A 14,675-nucleotide genomic window follows, 5' to 3' on the forward strand; every position below is an offset into this window, starting at 1 on the left:
GGTGTGCACCACCATGCCCAGCCAAGCAGGAAGACTAAAGAGTAGATCAGACATACTTTGAACGGTTAACTCATGGAACTGGAGAGGTGGTTAAGAGCACTTGCTGCTTTTGTAGAGAACCTGTTTGGTTGTCCTCAGGTTTTCACAACCACCTCTAAATCCAGCTTCTGGGGATTTGATACCCTCTTCTGGACACCACAGGAACTGCACTCACACATCAACACGTAGCTAGATCCAATATACACATAATTAGAAAGAGTATATCTTTCTAAAAAAAGATTAACATATGAAAGAAACTGAGTGCTTACCATTAAGTAGTATGGATTTTGTGTTCTCGTCTCCAGCTGGAAGAATCTAGATGTAGACAAAGTATTATATACCTGTCTTGCTTTCCATAGCCTTCATTTCTTTATGTTAATGATGCTTATATCATTTAGGTTAAAAATTCGTATAATCAAATAGACACTGTATTTTTAATTGGCAGTCTTTTAGACTTCGTAAGAGCCTAACATTTCGAGGGCTGAAGAGCTTGCTCTTTGGTTGCGTGTTTGCATTCTTCCAGAGGACCTAAATTTAGTTGCCAGAACCCATATTGGGCAGCTTACTACTGCTTGCAACTCCAGCCCCAAGATCCCACGCCTCGGCCTCCACAGGCACCTGTACATATGTGGCAGAAGTTCACACAGACACACAACCTACCAATGACCAAACATACAAGAATTCAACAGAGCCAGGCATGGGGCACACGCCTTTAATCTCAGCACTTGGTAGGCAGAGACAGGCAGATCTTTATGAGTTAGAGGCCAGCCTAGGCTACGAAGTAAGATTGTGTCTGAAAACAAACAAAACAAGCCATTTCATATGGTAGGTTTCTGAGAATAAATAAATAAAACGGTGATTGAAATCCCAAGAAAGCTGGCATTTGAGGCCTATCCTACAGATCAGTATTTTATATTGTTTTCCTAATCTCATTTCAAGAAACCTCTTTTCACAAAGGACTCTTTTGAGACAGCGTTTCACTATGCAGCCCTAAAGGGCCTACAACTCAGTATGGAGACCGGGCTGACCTTGAACTCAAGAGATCCATCTGCCTCTGCCTCCTAAGTACCGGGAATACAGGTATGCACCTCCACACCTGGCAAGAAGGACTTTTGTGATAAGATAGTGTTTGAAACATTGAGGTGTGTGACTTTTGCTATAAGCTCTACTGATTGTGATGGCTTTGCTTGATGCAGGAAAAAATGGAGACCTCCTCCCAACCACCGAAGAAGCTGAGGAGCTTGAGCGGGCCTTGCAAGCTGTAACTTCTCTCGAGTGCCTGAGTACCATTGGGGTACTTTCCCAGTCAGACGGTGTGCCAGTTCAGGGGTTGTCAGATAGAGGGATGGGGGTGTTCTCCACGGGTACTGATGCTTCGGGAATCCAGTCCTTGAGTCGAGAAGTAAGCACGGACCTAGGGGAGCTATTGAACGGACGTATAGTACACGACAGCTTTTCTAGTCTGGAGCTGGACGAGAGCCTGCTCCGTCCTGCGACTCTGCCTGACCCACCTACGCCCCTGGCAGGGCAGATCCGGGGGCGGTTCCCTGCCCCCGCCAGCGTTGGCCTTACTTCTGCCACCCTGCTCAGCCAGAGTGCACTTGGGGAGAGAGCCTTCCCAGGACACTTTCATGGACTTCATGATGGCAGCCATGCCTCCCAGAGGCCACATCCTGCCCAGCTGCTGAGCAAGGCAGACGACCTTATCACCTCACGACAGCAATACAGCAGTGATCATTCACACTCCTCACCCCATGGAAGCCATTATGATAGCGAGCACGTGCCGTCACCCTACAGTGACCATATCACCTCTCCCCACACATCTTACTCTGGTGATAATATGGCAGCTACATTTTCAGCAGAGATGCCCATCATGGCACAGCACTTGCTCCCCACCCAGCTTGAGGTGCCACTTGGAGGAGTGGTCAACCCCAGAACTCACTGGGGGAATCTCCCCGTCAATCTCGGCGACCCCTCTGCATTTAGCAACCTCCTTGGCGCGGATGGACACCTTCTTTCCACTTCCCTCTCCACGCCACCCACCACATCCAACTCAGAGACCACGCAGCCTGCCTTCGCCACCGTTACCCCAAGCAGTTCCAGTGTGCTTCCGGGGTTACCACAAACCAGCTTCAGTGGCATGGGACCTTCCGCTGAACTAATGGCCTCCACCTCTCCCAAGCAGCAACTCCCGCAGTTCAGCGCAGCCTTTGGCCACCAGCTGAGTTCCCACAGTGGCATTCCTAAGGACCTGCAGCCCAGCCACAGCTCGATAGCCCCTCCTACAGGCTTCACAGTAACAGGTGCCACGGCTACAAGTACCAATAATGCATCTCCCCCCTTTCCCACCCCTAACTAAGCGAGTCTGTGTGCTTGCAGGCAGGTGGAACCCAGTGTTTTCTATCTTTGTTTCCTCTTTTTGCACCCCTCTCCCTTTTCCTACAGAAGATTTAAAAATAACAGTGGGGATTAGGAGGGACTCCCCTTCCAAGTTCAACAAGTGGCCGTGCCGTGGACCTTGTGTCAGTGTTCACGCGTGCTCCTTAGCACTGGTGCTCATCCCCTCCTGGCGGGTCCCCTCGGCCTGGCAGTTTCTCTGGTGGCTCAGCACAGTGACTGGATAGGATTGATTTTTTTTTTTTTTCAGCAAGTCCTAGAAGTGGAAGATACCTCAGATTACCAGTGCCCTTTACTGTCTCCTAGTGTTCAGATCAATGCTCCCCGTTCTCTAGCCAGGTTTTTACATAGGTTGTTCTAGGTGGAGTGGTCCTGTTGAGATCCTGTGTAGCAGGTGGTGTGCAGACAGAAAGCAAAGCTCTGACTTAGCACCAACTGTCAAATACCACAGTGAGGCTGGGATGCCATTCCTAATTGTGACGTGCTTCACTGAAAAGAAAATTGTCTCTTGATCGCCTGTGAATGCGTGTTTACCCCGTGTGTGTTTTGTGCGTTGCAGTAGCTGTCCCATTGAATTTTTTCTTTTCTCCCAAAATAAGCATAAAGCTCTTTTCTCCCTCCTTCTGTCTCATACCTAGCAAGCTTGGTCCTTCTTTCCTGCTGAGGTGACTAAGGCATCCTGAATCGGAGGGGTGGTCTACTAGTGGCAGTACAGTGCTTGCTAAAGATAAGCCTGTGAAGAAAGGGACCACAGATGGCTGAGTTCACACCAGTGGCAGGGAGTGTCAAGACAACTGACCTCGCCTTTGCCATGTGCATTTGTTTCAGAACTCCTCACTCATGGAACATGTTCACAGGTAGTAATTGAAGAAAATATTTTGATGTGCAAAAGCAGGCTAGCCAAGAAAGATTTAAAAAAATGACATCTCTGACCTGCTTGGTCCATCACTCGCTCCTAGTGTTTACGTGTTTACAGTTGTGATTCTTTGGTGAGATTTGTGAACTGTGGAGTACACGTGTAGAATCCGTGTACCAGTTGTGAAGTAATGTGTAATATCGGAAGGACACACATTTTAAAGTTTCTTTCAAAGCAGAATATGGAAATCAGACATAAATTTGACTTGTCTTAGGTACTTTAAACATAAGTACTTAGGATGAAGTAAAATTGGAAATTCTTTTAAAGTACCAAGGTTTTAGGGTAAAAATCTTATTGCGTAGTGCAGTAAGTTGGTGATTATGAAGTGATGTGTGGGGTTTCTTCTTGCCTGCCTTCCCCTCCCAGAAGAGGGTAGAGCTTCATTTTCTACTCTGTTTTGCTGAGGTTTCACTGTCTCTTTGGATACCATTAGGTTTAATCTAATTTATGTATGTATATTTTTAAAAATAAGGCAACATATCTATTAATGATGTGGTACAGTAATTCTTTTGTCAGGGACTGTTTGATCCTAATTCCTTCCTAATAGGTAAAGGTTGAGACATATTTTCCTACTTCTTATGTGCATTTTCTTCACGCCATGCTAGTTCTACCCAGTCCCTTCTGTTGAAGGTTCTTTCTCTGCCTTGTAACAATGATAGTGATTAGCAGGCATTATGCAGATACCACGTGCCTGAGCTTTTGGAGGGAAAGTGTCATGTGACTGTATGAAATCATGATATGCCCTATTTGTATTTATTGAAATTGGGGGTCAAAATATGTTTGTAATATATTTACTTTTTTTTTTCTTAAAAATCATGTTAGTTAATTGGAACGTTTATTTTTAATAGCTTTGCCTTTTTTGCAGATTGAGAAATTTCTAAATTATAAATTGTGTCACAAAGCAAAATTATATTTGGTATCACCATGAACTTCTCTCCTGAATTGTGAGAACAGCTTTTTGACTATTTCTCACCTGTGACCCTATATGTCAGTAGCTTTTTTATTTTAGTGCACTGTAATGAAATGATGGTGAGTGGTTACCTCACCTCAACTGTGTCATTCTGTTTGCTAAGCTGTTTTCACATCCCATTATAATCATCACTAGAGGACTGCGCATTCCCGGAAAGTTTATTTTGTCTCCAGTGTGTGTCAATTAAAGATTGTAGCAGAGCAGCACTCTGCTTTTAACTGTCAGACCCTCTCTGCCAGAGAAAGGATAGTCCTGTGCAGTCACTTTGGACTGTTACTGGCTATTTGACCATGTGCTAGCTGCTGAAAATCCTTTAGTTGTCAAAACTGAGTTTGCAGTAGGTTGCACCTTTTATTGTTTGCAGTTTTCTGTTTTATGTGCATTTAAAAGCCCTTCTTTGCTTTCGAGTAAGGAGGCATGAAGTGACCAGGAATGTTGCCAGTTACAGCTTCACGCCAAAAATAGTGAGTAAACTCACTTTTGTTGAGATGCCCGTGATGATAGCTGAAGGGAGGACAGTCTTAGAAAGTACTGGTATAGGACTGAGTAATTAGCAAAAAGCACACTTTTCTTCTATTTCAGAACTAACATACAGGCCTGTAATATAATGTGCTTTTCTCATGAGCCTCTCCTCCCCCGAGAAGATCTATAAGCCCAGAGGTACCCACTTTGTTACTCTTCTAGTTGTTGAAGCAATTCTAGTCTCTTAATAGTAGGTGGGGTGTTAATATGCAAAGAAAAATTAAGCATCTTTTACAATGCTTATATGAAAACAGCACTTACGTTATGGAAGGCAATACTGGAATCAACAAACAAGGTCCTAATGGGATAGAAACTAGTTTTGATTATAGCATTCTGTACATGAGAAACAGTAACAAAGAAGGCTTTCTCTGTCTCTGCAGTTCTTTTGGGACCATTTATAAAGGCCAGTTAGATTGTGTTACTGTGATTTAACTTTGAAGTTGCTGCAGTTACTGACTGCATCCTGTGCTCTGATGTTCAGCAACTCTGGTATCTGAAGGGAAAATGGGCTTTTTCTCCTTTAACTGTTAGTATTATTTTAGTAAAAATACTTAAGACATTGTTCTTTTTCTTCTGTAAAAATGGCTTAGCAATTTTCACACCCAGGTAGGTTGCACAGCTAGTAACTGATTCAGGATAGGAAATAGCAGTTACAGGTAGCCCACCAAGTGACAGACTATGCAGTCAGCAAATCTGGTAGTTATCACTGCATAGCTGAGAAGCAAAGGTTGCCTTCTCTAGTGAGCCTACCATGTGAGTGCACCTGCTTATAAACAATAGCAGTTCCTTGTTGGCAGGTAATGTGTATCTAGTGTCCCTCTGTGAGAAGATTATGGTTTTATGAGAAGCAGATAGTCATTGGAGATGGAAAGTGATTATTTTATATTCCTTCAGGTAGATATTACCATTTTTAGTGGCTTATGGCTAAGGAAAGCTAATACTTTATCTTTGCCAAATAATCTTTTAAAGTAAACCAGACTCCCACCTGAAGGTTAGGAATCACCCTCTTCTGTGAGTCCTAGTAAAACCCTCCCAAAGCTCCTTCTCAGTCCGTGCTCACAGTCCACACAGCCACATCAGCTCTCTGATTAGGAAGGAAACCAGGCCTGTGCTGGAGACAGGCATGCTGAGCATACAGTTTCTTTTACAGGAGAGAACTTAGGTTTCTGTTGGCCTGTTGCATGGCTTTCTATAAACTGGTATTAGAGTTGAGACACAGAGGTGAGACCCGTACTGTGCGTTCCTTGAGCCTGCCCTGGCATCCTGGTCAGCAGTGGTGGCAGCTGGGCTTGCTTCCTCTACAGTGACTCTGAAGCCATTACACTCCTGTAGCTCAGTTCCGCATGTGGTTGTGCATTGTGTTGACACTGCAGAGCATGAGGATATTAACACTAAATTATTTAATAGGTTTGGAATTCATTAGAATTTTAAGTGTTTACTTTTTAGTCTCCTCATCTTTTATTTTTAGACTTAAAAGGATTGAGTTCTTTTTTTACCTGACATGTAGGATAACCTAATAGAGTAGTTAGTTGAGTGAGCAGTACAACTCTACAGTGTAATGAGGAAATTTAGAAACATCTTTGAAAGAGAATTTATTTGGAGTGAATACTCATTTGTATTTCTTTCATTACTGTTAGCCACATTGTTTTATGGATTTCTTCATATCAAAATTATTTCATACAGGATAATCACTCATGAAGAGTCATATATTTTCCCCCTTTCAGTAAATTGAAAAATAACTGAATTCAGTAAAAAAGAAAAATAATGCTATCTTAATATTTTGGCTTCTTTAAGCTTTCCTATATTATTATATTCTGGTGGGAACCAAAATCACACTTTAATTAAAGTGCTATTTTAAATTTAAATGCTGTCTTTCAAAAGGTTTATAATATGGTCTCTGTGAAGAGTACAGGTTTCCACATACTCTATTAAGCATGTCCCCTGGCCAGCAAGTTAGGAAAGGAACTTCTGGATATTAATTAGTTATGCCTCTTCTAATACCCCATGTCACTAATGCTGCAGTTGTGGGTTACAGTTAGGGAGCCTTTGGGTTTGTTTGTTTGTTTGTTTGTGTTTTGTTTTGTTTTCAGCTCCAGTCCTAACTCTTGATCAGCTTTCCTCTCTGCACTGTGATAAGGAGTAGAAAGAGATGTGGCGTTTCAGAGATTTGTCATGACTTCTCCCTGTGTTCCTGAGCATCAGGAATGTTCTGAGTGGTTTGAAGAGCAGATCCAACATGATCTTTGGCTGACCCAAAGTTAGTGTGAAAAGCAGTCTTCTAAGACGAAAGCTGTTTGACTCTTGGAAGCCAGCGGGGCAGCATGTTTTCGTTCCTCCGTCTCCCTGTTTGCACGCTTCTCCCCGGTGCAGCAGTGTGCACATGCACACACGTGAGCCGCACTCATCTTGGCCCAAGAGTGGCAGACTCTTCTTTCGTTGGTTTTTGTTGTTGTTCTTATGTGTTTGTTTGTTTGTTTGCTTGCTTGCTTGGTTTTTTTTAAGCTGGGGACCACTGACCTAAGCTCTATATGCACCCCAAGTTCCCCATGGAAAACGTTTCAACGTGCAGGGCGGAAGGCACCAGTGCAGCTCAAGGCCACACCATTGCTTTTCCTTGGGGGCTTAGACTGATTCGCCCCGAAATGACTCCAGCCTGTATCCGACAGCACAGGCAGCTCCAGCCGGTTAGTGCTAACACGGTGGAGAGTTGACACCTGCTGACAGTGTGTGCCTCTGTTCCAAAGGGTTGAATCAGTTCTTAACAGTGATAGCTCTTCTCACTGTATTGTGTTGAGTATGTCTCAGGGATTCCTTGCGGAAATTAGGGCAGTTTTTAAAATAAGAAAATAGTTTTAAAAGAAACTAAAGGTGACTCATCATTGATGAGAGCTCAAGAAAGAGAAAGCATTTGGTTTCATAACCCATGGTGTCTCGCCGAGGACTTTTTCCTTTCTACTTCAGGCTCTCATCTCAGCTTCAGCATACAGAACCCTTTCCCATCATGCACAGCTTTAAAACGTTTATTTAAAAACTTCCTTCCCCAATGAGCTTTCAGAATACTTATTGTAGATTTTAAGAGAAAAGGTATATTAATTTATGCTATTAACATCACCTCATAAATTATAAGTTTTATACTAAAGCTGTATTGAGTGTAATGAATTATGTTGCCTATGTGTTTTAATAGCTTAAAATTATATATGAGCTTCTTCTTTTTCTTTTTATTTTTTGACAAAACAAACTAGTGACGCACCTTTTTACACTGGATCTCTGCCGTGTCAAGGTGTAGAGCTGTCCTTTGCTACCTTGCAGACATCTAAAGAAAGGGTAACCCGGGGCCTCAAAATGTAGAACACCCTTAGAACATTAATCATAGAGCAGTTGAGAGTCATCTTCTTAGCACATGATCTGTGCTTTACACTTACGATGGCTAGACGCTTAGTTACAGGGTAAATAGAAGCATTTAGATCAAGTACAACTCCCACTGCTGTAGCTGGAATTTGTAAACTTACATTTTTAAGACCTCTTTTATTTCCTATGGATTTATTCTTTAATTTACAGTTTATTCTGTAAGTTGAAAAGTAAAATAGAGAAATTAATAAGTCTAGATGTTCTCAATATCTCATTCAGGAATGTTTTACCCCCCCTCACTAAGGAATTCCCACTGTGACTTAAAAATAGAGGTAAATTACTTGTGTGCATGTATGTGTCTGTGTTTTTACACACATGCAAAAATATACATCGGGGGCACGTGTGTGAGATATGAATGTGTGCTTGTATAAAAATAGAAAGGTAACCGAATGTATTATAGAAATATGATTTATTTAGCTGAGGGTATTAGAGTTATTTTCCCATTGTTTCTATTTTATAAACATGCCATATTTCTTCACTATAGTATAATGTTCAAAGGCCATCTCTGATATCATGTGCATTTTTTATGAACCTTTGGATTAACTTATGCTGCTTTTAGACATCAGAAAAAGCAGATTCTAAGACCAGCCTCGTACTTATGAGCATAAAAATAAAAGAGAGAGAGAGACAAACAGACCTAGATAACAGCTCATTTATCTATTGAGGTGATGGGACCAGAGATTTGTTGAAATATTTTTATGTCTAGTAAATTTTCTTCATATTCCAGGTAATAAAGTATTATGATATTTTCTTGGTCATGTTCAGAAAACATACAGGCCTTGGTAAGGAAGCTTTGGAAGGGGCTACTTTTTTAAGGAGTTGGTGGTCTCATTTCACCGTGCATATTTCGAAGCTGGTGTGATTTCAGTTATTTGCAAAACATTTTTTAAAAACTGAGTTGTGCCATTGGTTATGGTGTGGAGCAACCCAGTTCCCATCTTTTGGCTGTAGGAAAGATCATGCTACCTTCGATGCTTACCTGATTCATGTGGAACTGAAAAGAAAAAGATGCATTCCTGTTCTTTGAACCTTGTCATTTTGCTGTTCATTCTTCACTGGGGCACCGGGTGACCTGAGACAGTCAATGAGAGCCAAGTGTTCCCATCACATTTATTTTATTATAAAAAACCATATACTTAGATATGCCAGAACAATTCCTAAGAACACATTTGAATTGGTAGTTGTCTTTCAGGCCTCAGTTACTTCATCTTAGATTCAAACAAAACCTAGGAAAGCTCTCCGTGTTTTGTTTTGTTTTGTTTTGTTTTTACAGTTGTATTTTTATAGCATCTCCCTGTTTCATCCACTTTTGCTTTCAGATTTTAAGAAATCTGCATATTTCTTGTACATATGCATGCAAACGAAAGAAGGGAGTTTGTACTGATGCCATTTCTCCCTTCAGTTGCTGGTAAATGGAATTTGCTAGAATCAGTTTCCCCTTATTGAAGGGTGAAAACAGACCCTTTGTGTATATCTGTACAGAGATGTGTATACGGGATGTGGCGGCACTTTGCTGAATGTGACCTTGCCTTGTCAATGGAAAGACTGAAAAGTATTATGTTTATTTATACATTTGTATAAATCTATATATACACGTATGTATATGTGTGTGTATAGATAAAGCTATATACATATATCTCCCTAAAAATGTGTGTGTGTATAATAGAGTAACAGCCTTTACTAAGCAAAATTATGCATCTGTGGGAAATTTGGGGTTATTTTGCAAGCCCGTGGAAACGATGACAGTCTAGAGTGCATCACCAAGCATACTGAATTGGAAACCCTTTGGGTTACAGTCACTATTACAGATTACAGCAGCCACAAATGAATCTTTGTCTGAGCTTTTTTTTCTCACCAATTCCACTGGTCCTCAGACTTTTTGGTAGCTAATCTCTCATTACTTAACAATCACACGTCTTTGCCAAGTTGTCTGTTGTCCAAGTGCTCTAGATTGAGTCTGCCTGTGCTGGGCCACATCCCAGCCTCTGTCCTCCTGTTTCCTACTTACTTCTCTCACTAGAAGCCTTGGCGGAACTATCTCAGCTGTCACTTTCCCAGACCTTTATCACTGACATTTCCCCACAGTATACAGCTTACAGTAATCTTTTCTTTGAGAATTGGGTAGTCATCAAAAATAAAAAGCCAACATTCAAATTACTAATTTTGAAATTTTTAACTAGGTAACTTTGGAGTATTTTACTTTAATTAAGAAAAAAAAACATAATTATGACTTTATGATTGGTATTAATTTTAGGTGTATTTTATTTCCACACTTATCATTTAAATAGTTGGATTTGTTTTGTGTTTTAAATATAAATTTACTATTTGAATTTTAACAAAGAATACAGAATCATATGGAAGCCTCTTGAGTTCTAGAACTGACTCATGTTTCTCATGATGAAATGCACTAATGAGTTCCTGTATAATCAATTCTACTAGATTTCCTTTTGACTTTTCTCACAGTTACGACATTCAGTTTTAACCCTGCTGCAGCTCTCTAGAAAACTTGCACCCTTCTATACCGTGCCTTTAAAGCTCTTATGCACACACAGATAAAAGTGTATATATACATGTTGGCGCGTGTGTACATATACTTTGATATATTCTCTCACAGTATGTCTCCAGGATACACTGTGGGAGTGGACATATTCAAAGGCAATGAAATGTTGCTCTTTAGATATATATGTATATAAGAGTGTTGATATAACTGTACATACACATGTATATGTATGGGTTCTAAATGGCAATCTTACATTTAGCAAAATGCTGCCCTACTGGAATATTGCCACTGCAATGGCGCTTGTATGTAATGATTTAAGATACATTATCAAAAATTATTTAAAGAACATTAAAGGTCTCATCTAAAGACAGCCACACACTATTTATTTAGCTTCCTATTCCTTTTATTGTTGTGTTTGTGTAACTGAAAGGGAGACTGTCATTTTAAAAATGCCATCTGTGTATGAGAGATGAGATTCGCCCGGGGCACTTTGTATCTCCCCTGTCTCCGAAACAGGGATGTACCACAATCCAACTTGTTTATCTCAATGTTAAAGCAGTCCTGATACCGCCACTAGCGTGTGTCATCCACCATCTCCTTGATCAACTTAATTCACCAATTTGCCTCTTCCTTCCATTTATAAATAATGATCATTTCGATCATTTTGCCTGGGGGAAGCTCGCTCCTCTCTTGCTGCAGGGAAATAGATCATCTAGTTATTCTGCCTTGTTCAAAATCACCTTGGGAAGAAGATGGTTCTCATAACGCTGTCTTAAGCACAGTTTATTTTGCATAGTTTGCATTTATTTAAAGATCTTACCTTTTTTTTTTTTTTTTTTGAAAGAACTCTTAAGTTGCATGTACTTGGCATAGAGTTAATTCCTACTGCCCTTTTCCGCAAGGCATTTTTTCATTAGTCTATCGGTTTTTCATACCGAATGCAAGAACATTAAGACGAAACTGTCAAATACTGTTTTTGTTTGTGATGAGCTGGCGGCAGATTACACCTGGGGAATCTAGAGGGAGAGAAAGGTAGACAGATAACGGTAAAGTCTGTGTTAAGTGGGCAATGGAGTAAGGATACTCATAAGAGACATTTCACCAGGTAGCTCGCTAGAACTTGATATCAGAATCAGCCTTTAACAGAAAGCTTCCTGGTGGATGGATGGTACCAACCAGAGTGCCCGAGTATAAATTGGAACCAAGTTGCAGTGGTAAACCAAAGGTGAGAGGTAGCCATTGGAAACCAGTGGAGGCCAGGCAGGCTGGACAGTTCTAGAAACCTCTTTTAACAAAGTAACTGCACGGTAGCAAGGACTAGCCATCCCGAGAGCTCTTCCTTTTCAGTGTTCTCATTCACCTTGGCACACAGCAAGCTTCATACGCCATACATCCAGAGCATAGACAGGAGGACGGCTGCTTAAAGGGGACTTACAAACCAACCGTATTCTCTCACACTGTGTCGCGGTGGCCACTTAGTGCCAGGCGTGCACGCTGGGAGCAGCTAGTTTCTGCAGCGTAGGAGAGGAGACTGGCAGGATTTGGAAATGCGCATCCGTGGCACTGCCTGCGGCTTTGCTGGGGAGGACACATTTGGGGAGGTGGCGGCCTTTTGGTTTGTAATTTCCCTTTAAACAGGAAGAGATGATTCACATTTTCCATATATATATCTCAATGAATGTACTGTATTACTGTTTTAAAAATTTGATGAAATAATAATGGATTGGTCTCCTTTTGTTATCTGGTCCTTGTTTAATTTGTTTAAGGGTTTTTGTATACAAAAGTTTACATTTTTATGTATATTTTTCTTGTGTAAAAACTGATGTAATATGTGTATAAAACACTGTATGTATTATCTGTATATAGTGTGACAAAATGATTTTTCTTTCTTTCTTTTGGATGTATTAATAAATCTTGCTGTGAAGTAACCTTGCTTTTACTAATTATTTCCTTTGCCTGCATGGTGATGGAAGCTCCTGATCCAGGGTAAGTACTTTCCTTGTTTCTAGTCTCTGAGACATGGTTTTCCTACATCCCAGACTGGCCTACAACTCAGTGTGTGGTCCTGGTCCTCTTGCCCCAGCCTCCCACATTCTGAGATTACAAGCATTGTTTTTATGAGATGAAATTTTGCCTCTGGCTGGCCTGAAACAGTGTATTCAAGCTGGCCACTGACTTTGGACAGTCCTGTCTCTGCCACCCAAGTACAGGGATAATGGATTAGGCCATCATACTGAACTTCCTCCCACTTCCTCCCCATCCCACCCCCACCCACTAGACAGGGTTTCTCTTTGTAGCCCTGGCTGTTCCGGAACTTGATCTGTAGACCAAGCTGGCCTCAAACTCAGAGATCTGCTGCCTACCTCTGCCTTCCAAGTGCTGGGATTAAAAGTGTGCCCCACCACTGTCTGGCTCCTTTTTCTTTAATATGTTGTTTTTAATCTATATTATCAATTGTTGATTACATATATATATGTATATATATGTATGTATGTATATACATTCATGATCTTTATGGCTAGCCTAACAGTTTATAAATTGACTTCAATTATATTATTTAAGCTTGAAATCCAGCCAGAAATTGTTAGAGTACAAATCTGTTTCTTTTAGCCAGAAGTTTCTCTCTATTTCCACCCTTCCCCCCATTTTTTTCCCTCTTTCTTGGTGTTTTATAGATCATAGGTCAATGGGAACTCACTATGTAGCCCTGGTTGGTGATAAAGTAATGACTTTCATTTCTCAGTTTCCAGATGTTGCCATCACAGACTTGTTGCAGAATATTTGTTCCCATTGTGAACCCCAAAATTGTCAACTGTAAAATACTGTTTCTTGTTTAGTGTAGTTGAGCCCTATCATGCACCTTTAATCCAAGAACTTTGTTGTAAACAGTTGATTATCGTGTGGTTCAGCCAACCCTAGCACACACCTTTAAATCCAAGAGCTTTCTGCACACAGGTCAAGAGGCAGAGCAAGAAACCAGCTGACAGGGATTAAATAACAGGAGGGACTTTGATAGAGGGGTATTTATGGTATGGTGGAGAAGAAGAGCTTTTTGAGCTGGCTCTTTGGCACCTTAGCTCATTGGCTTTAGCCTTGAGTTTTTTGGCCTTTTCCTCCTGAGCTGTCAGCTTGAGCTAGGGAGCCTTTTGGGTTTTTTTCTTCCTCCTCAATGGAGGAGGAAGGTCAGTTGTGTACTTTCTCTGCCTCTCTGAGCTAGCAGGTTTTCACCCCAGAATCTGGTTGGGATTTTTTTTTTTTTTTACCAATTTGCTTGTCTTTTCCTTTACCTTATAGCTGTAAAACATACAATAATAATTTCATATTATGTACCAAGGTTAAAAACAATACTCAAAAAATAACTACTACAAAGAATTAGCTTGTGGAAGTGACTGGATTCAATCCCCAGTATCAACACAACAACAACATAAAATCCACACCCTTGATATCATCAGAGTTGAACTGGTAAGGTTTTTGTTTTGTTTTTTTTTTTAAATTGAAACTTTGCACTGCTTGCTTTTTCTTTTGTTACTGTGGGAAACTTTAAACTACTCAAGCAAAAAAATATTAACCACCCAGTAACGTGTTCATTTCATGGAGGCACACGTGGGTGTGTAATTAGAATTTGGTTTCCTCGGTTTCTAATCAGTGTATGTTTAAGGCACTTTCTAAAAATCATATTTCCCTAAAAACGGGAACATTTTGAGACCAAAAGCAGGTTGCCCTGGGTGTTAGTGAAATAACCCACATGAGTAAGAGGCTAATGCTCGTTCTGCTTATGAACTCATGACTTAGGGAGTTAGGCTCAGTAGCGAGCTGTGTGTTTCTTCAGCTGTACAGCTCATTTAAAACTTGCTTTTTAGCCAGTTGTGATGGCACGAGCCTTTAATTCCAGCACTCAGGGAGGCAGAGGCAGGTGGATCTCT

General features: G+C 40.9%; 1 protein-coding gene across 4 annotated transcripts in view; it reads left to right on the forward strand.

Moving 5' to 3' along the window:
• Ino80d (INO80 complex subunit D) overlaps positions 1-12,680 on the forward strand; it is a 62,638-nt gene extending 49,958 nt beyond the window's left edge. For all 4 annotated transcript variants that reach the window (XM_055616590.1, XM_055616592.1, XM_055616591.1 and 1 more), the window contains one exon: positions 1,236-12,680. In XM_055616590.1, coding sequence (XP_055472565.1) covers positions 1,236-2,398 — 1,163 coding nt within the window. In that variant the 3' untranslated portion in view covers positions 2,399-12,680. The remainder of the gene's footprint in view (positions 1-1,235) is intronic.
• Positions 12,681-14,675: the final 1,995 nt, after the last annotated feature.

This window comes from Psammomys obesus, unplaced genomic scaffold, assembly GCF_907164565.1.
Source record: "Psammomys obesus unplaced genomic scaffold, mPsaObe1.curated_primary_1811, whole genome shotgun sequence".
NCBI lineage: Eukaryota > Metazoa > Chordata > Mammalia > Rodentia > Muridae > Psammomys > Psammomys obesus.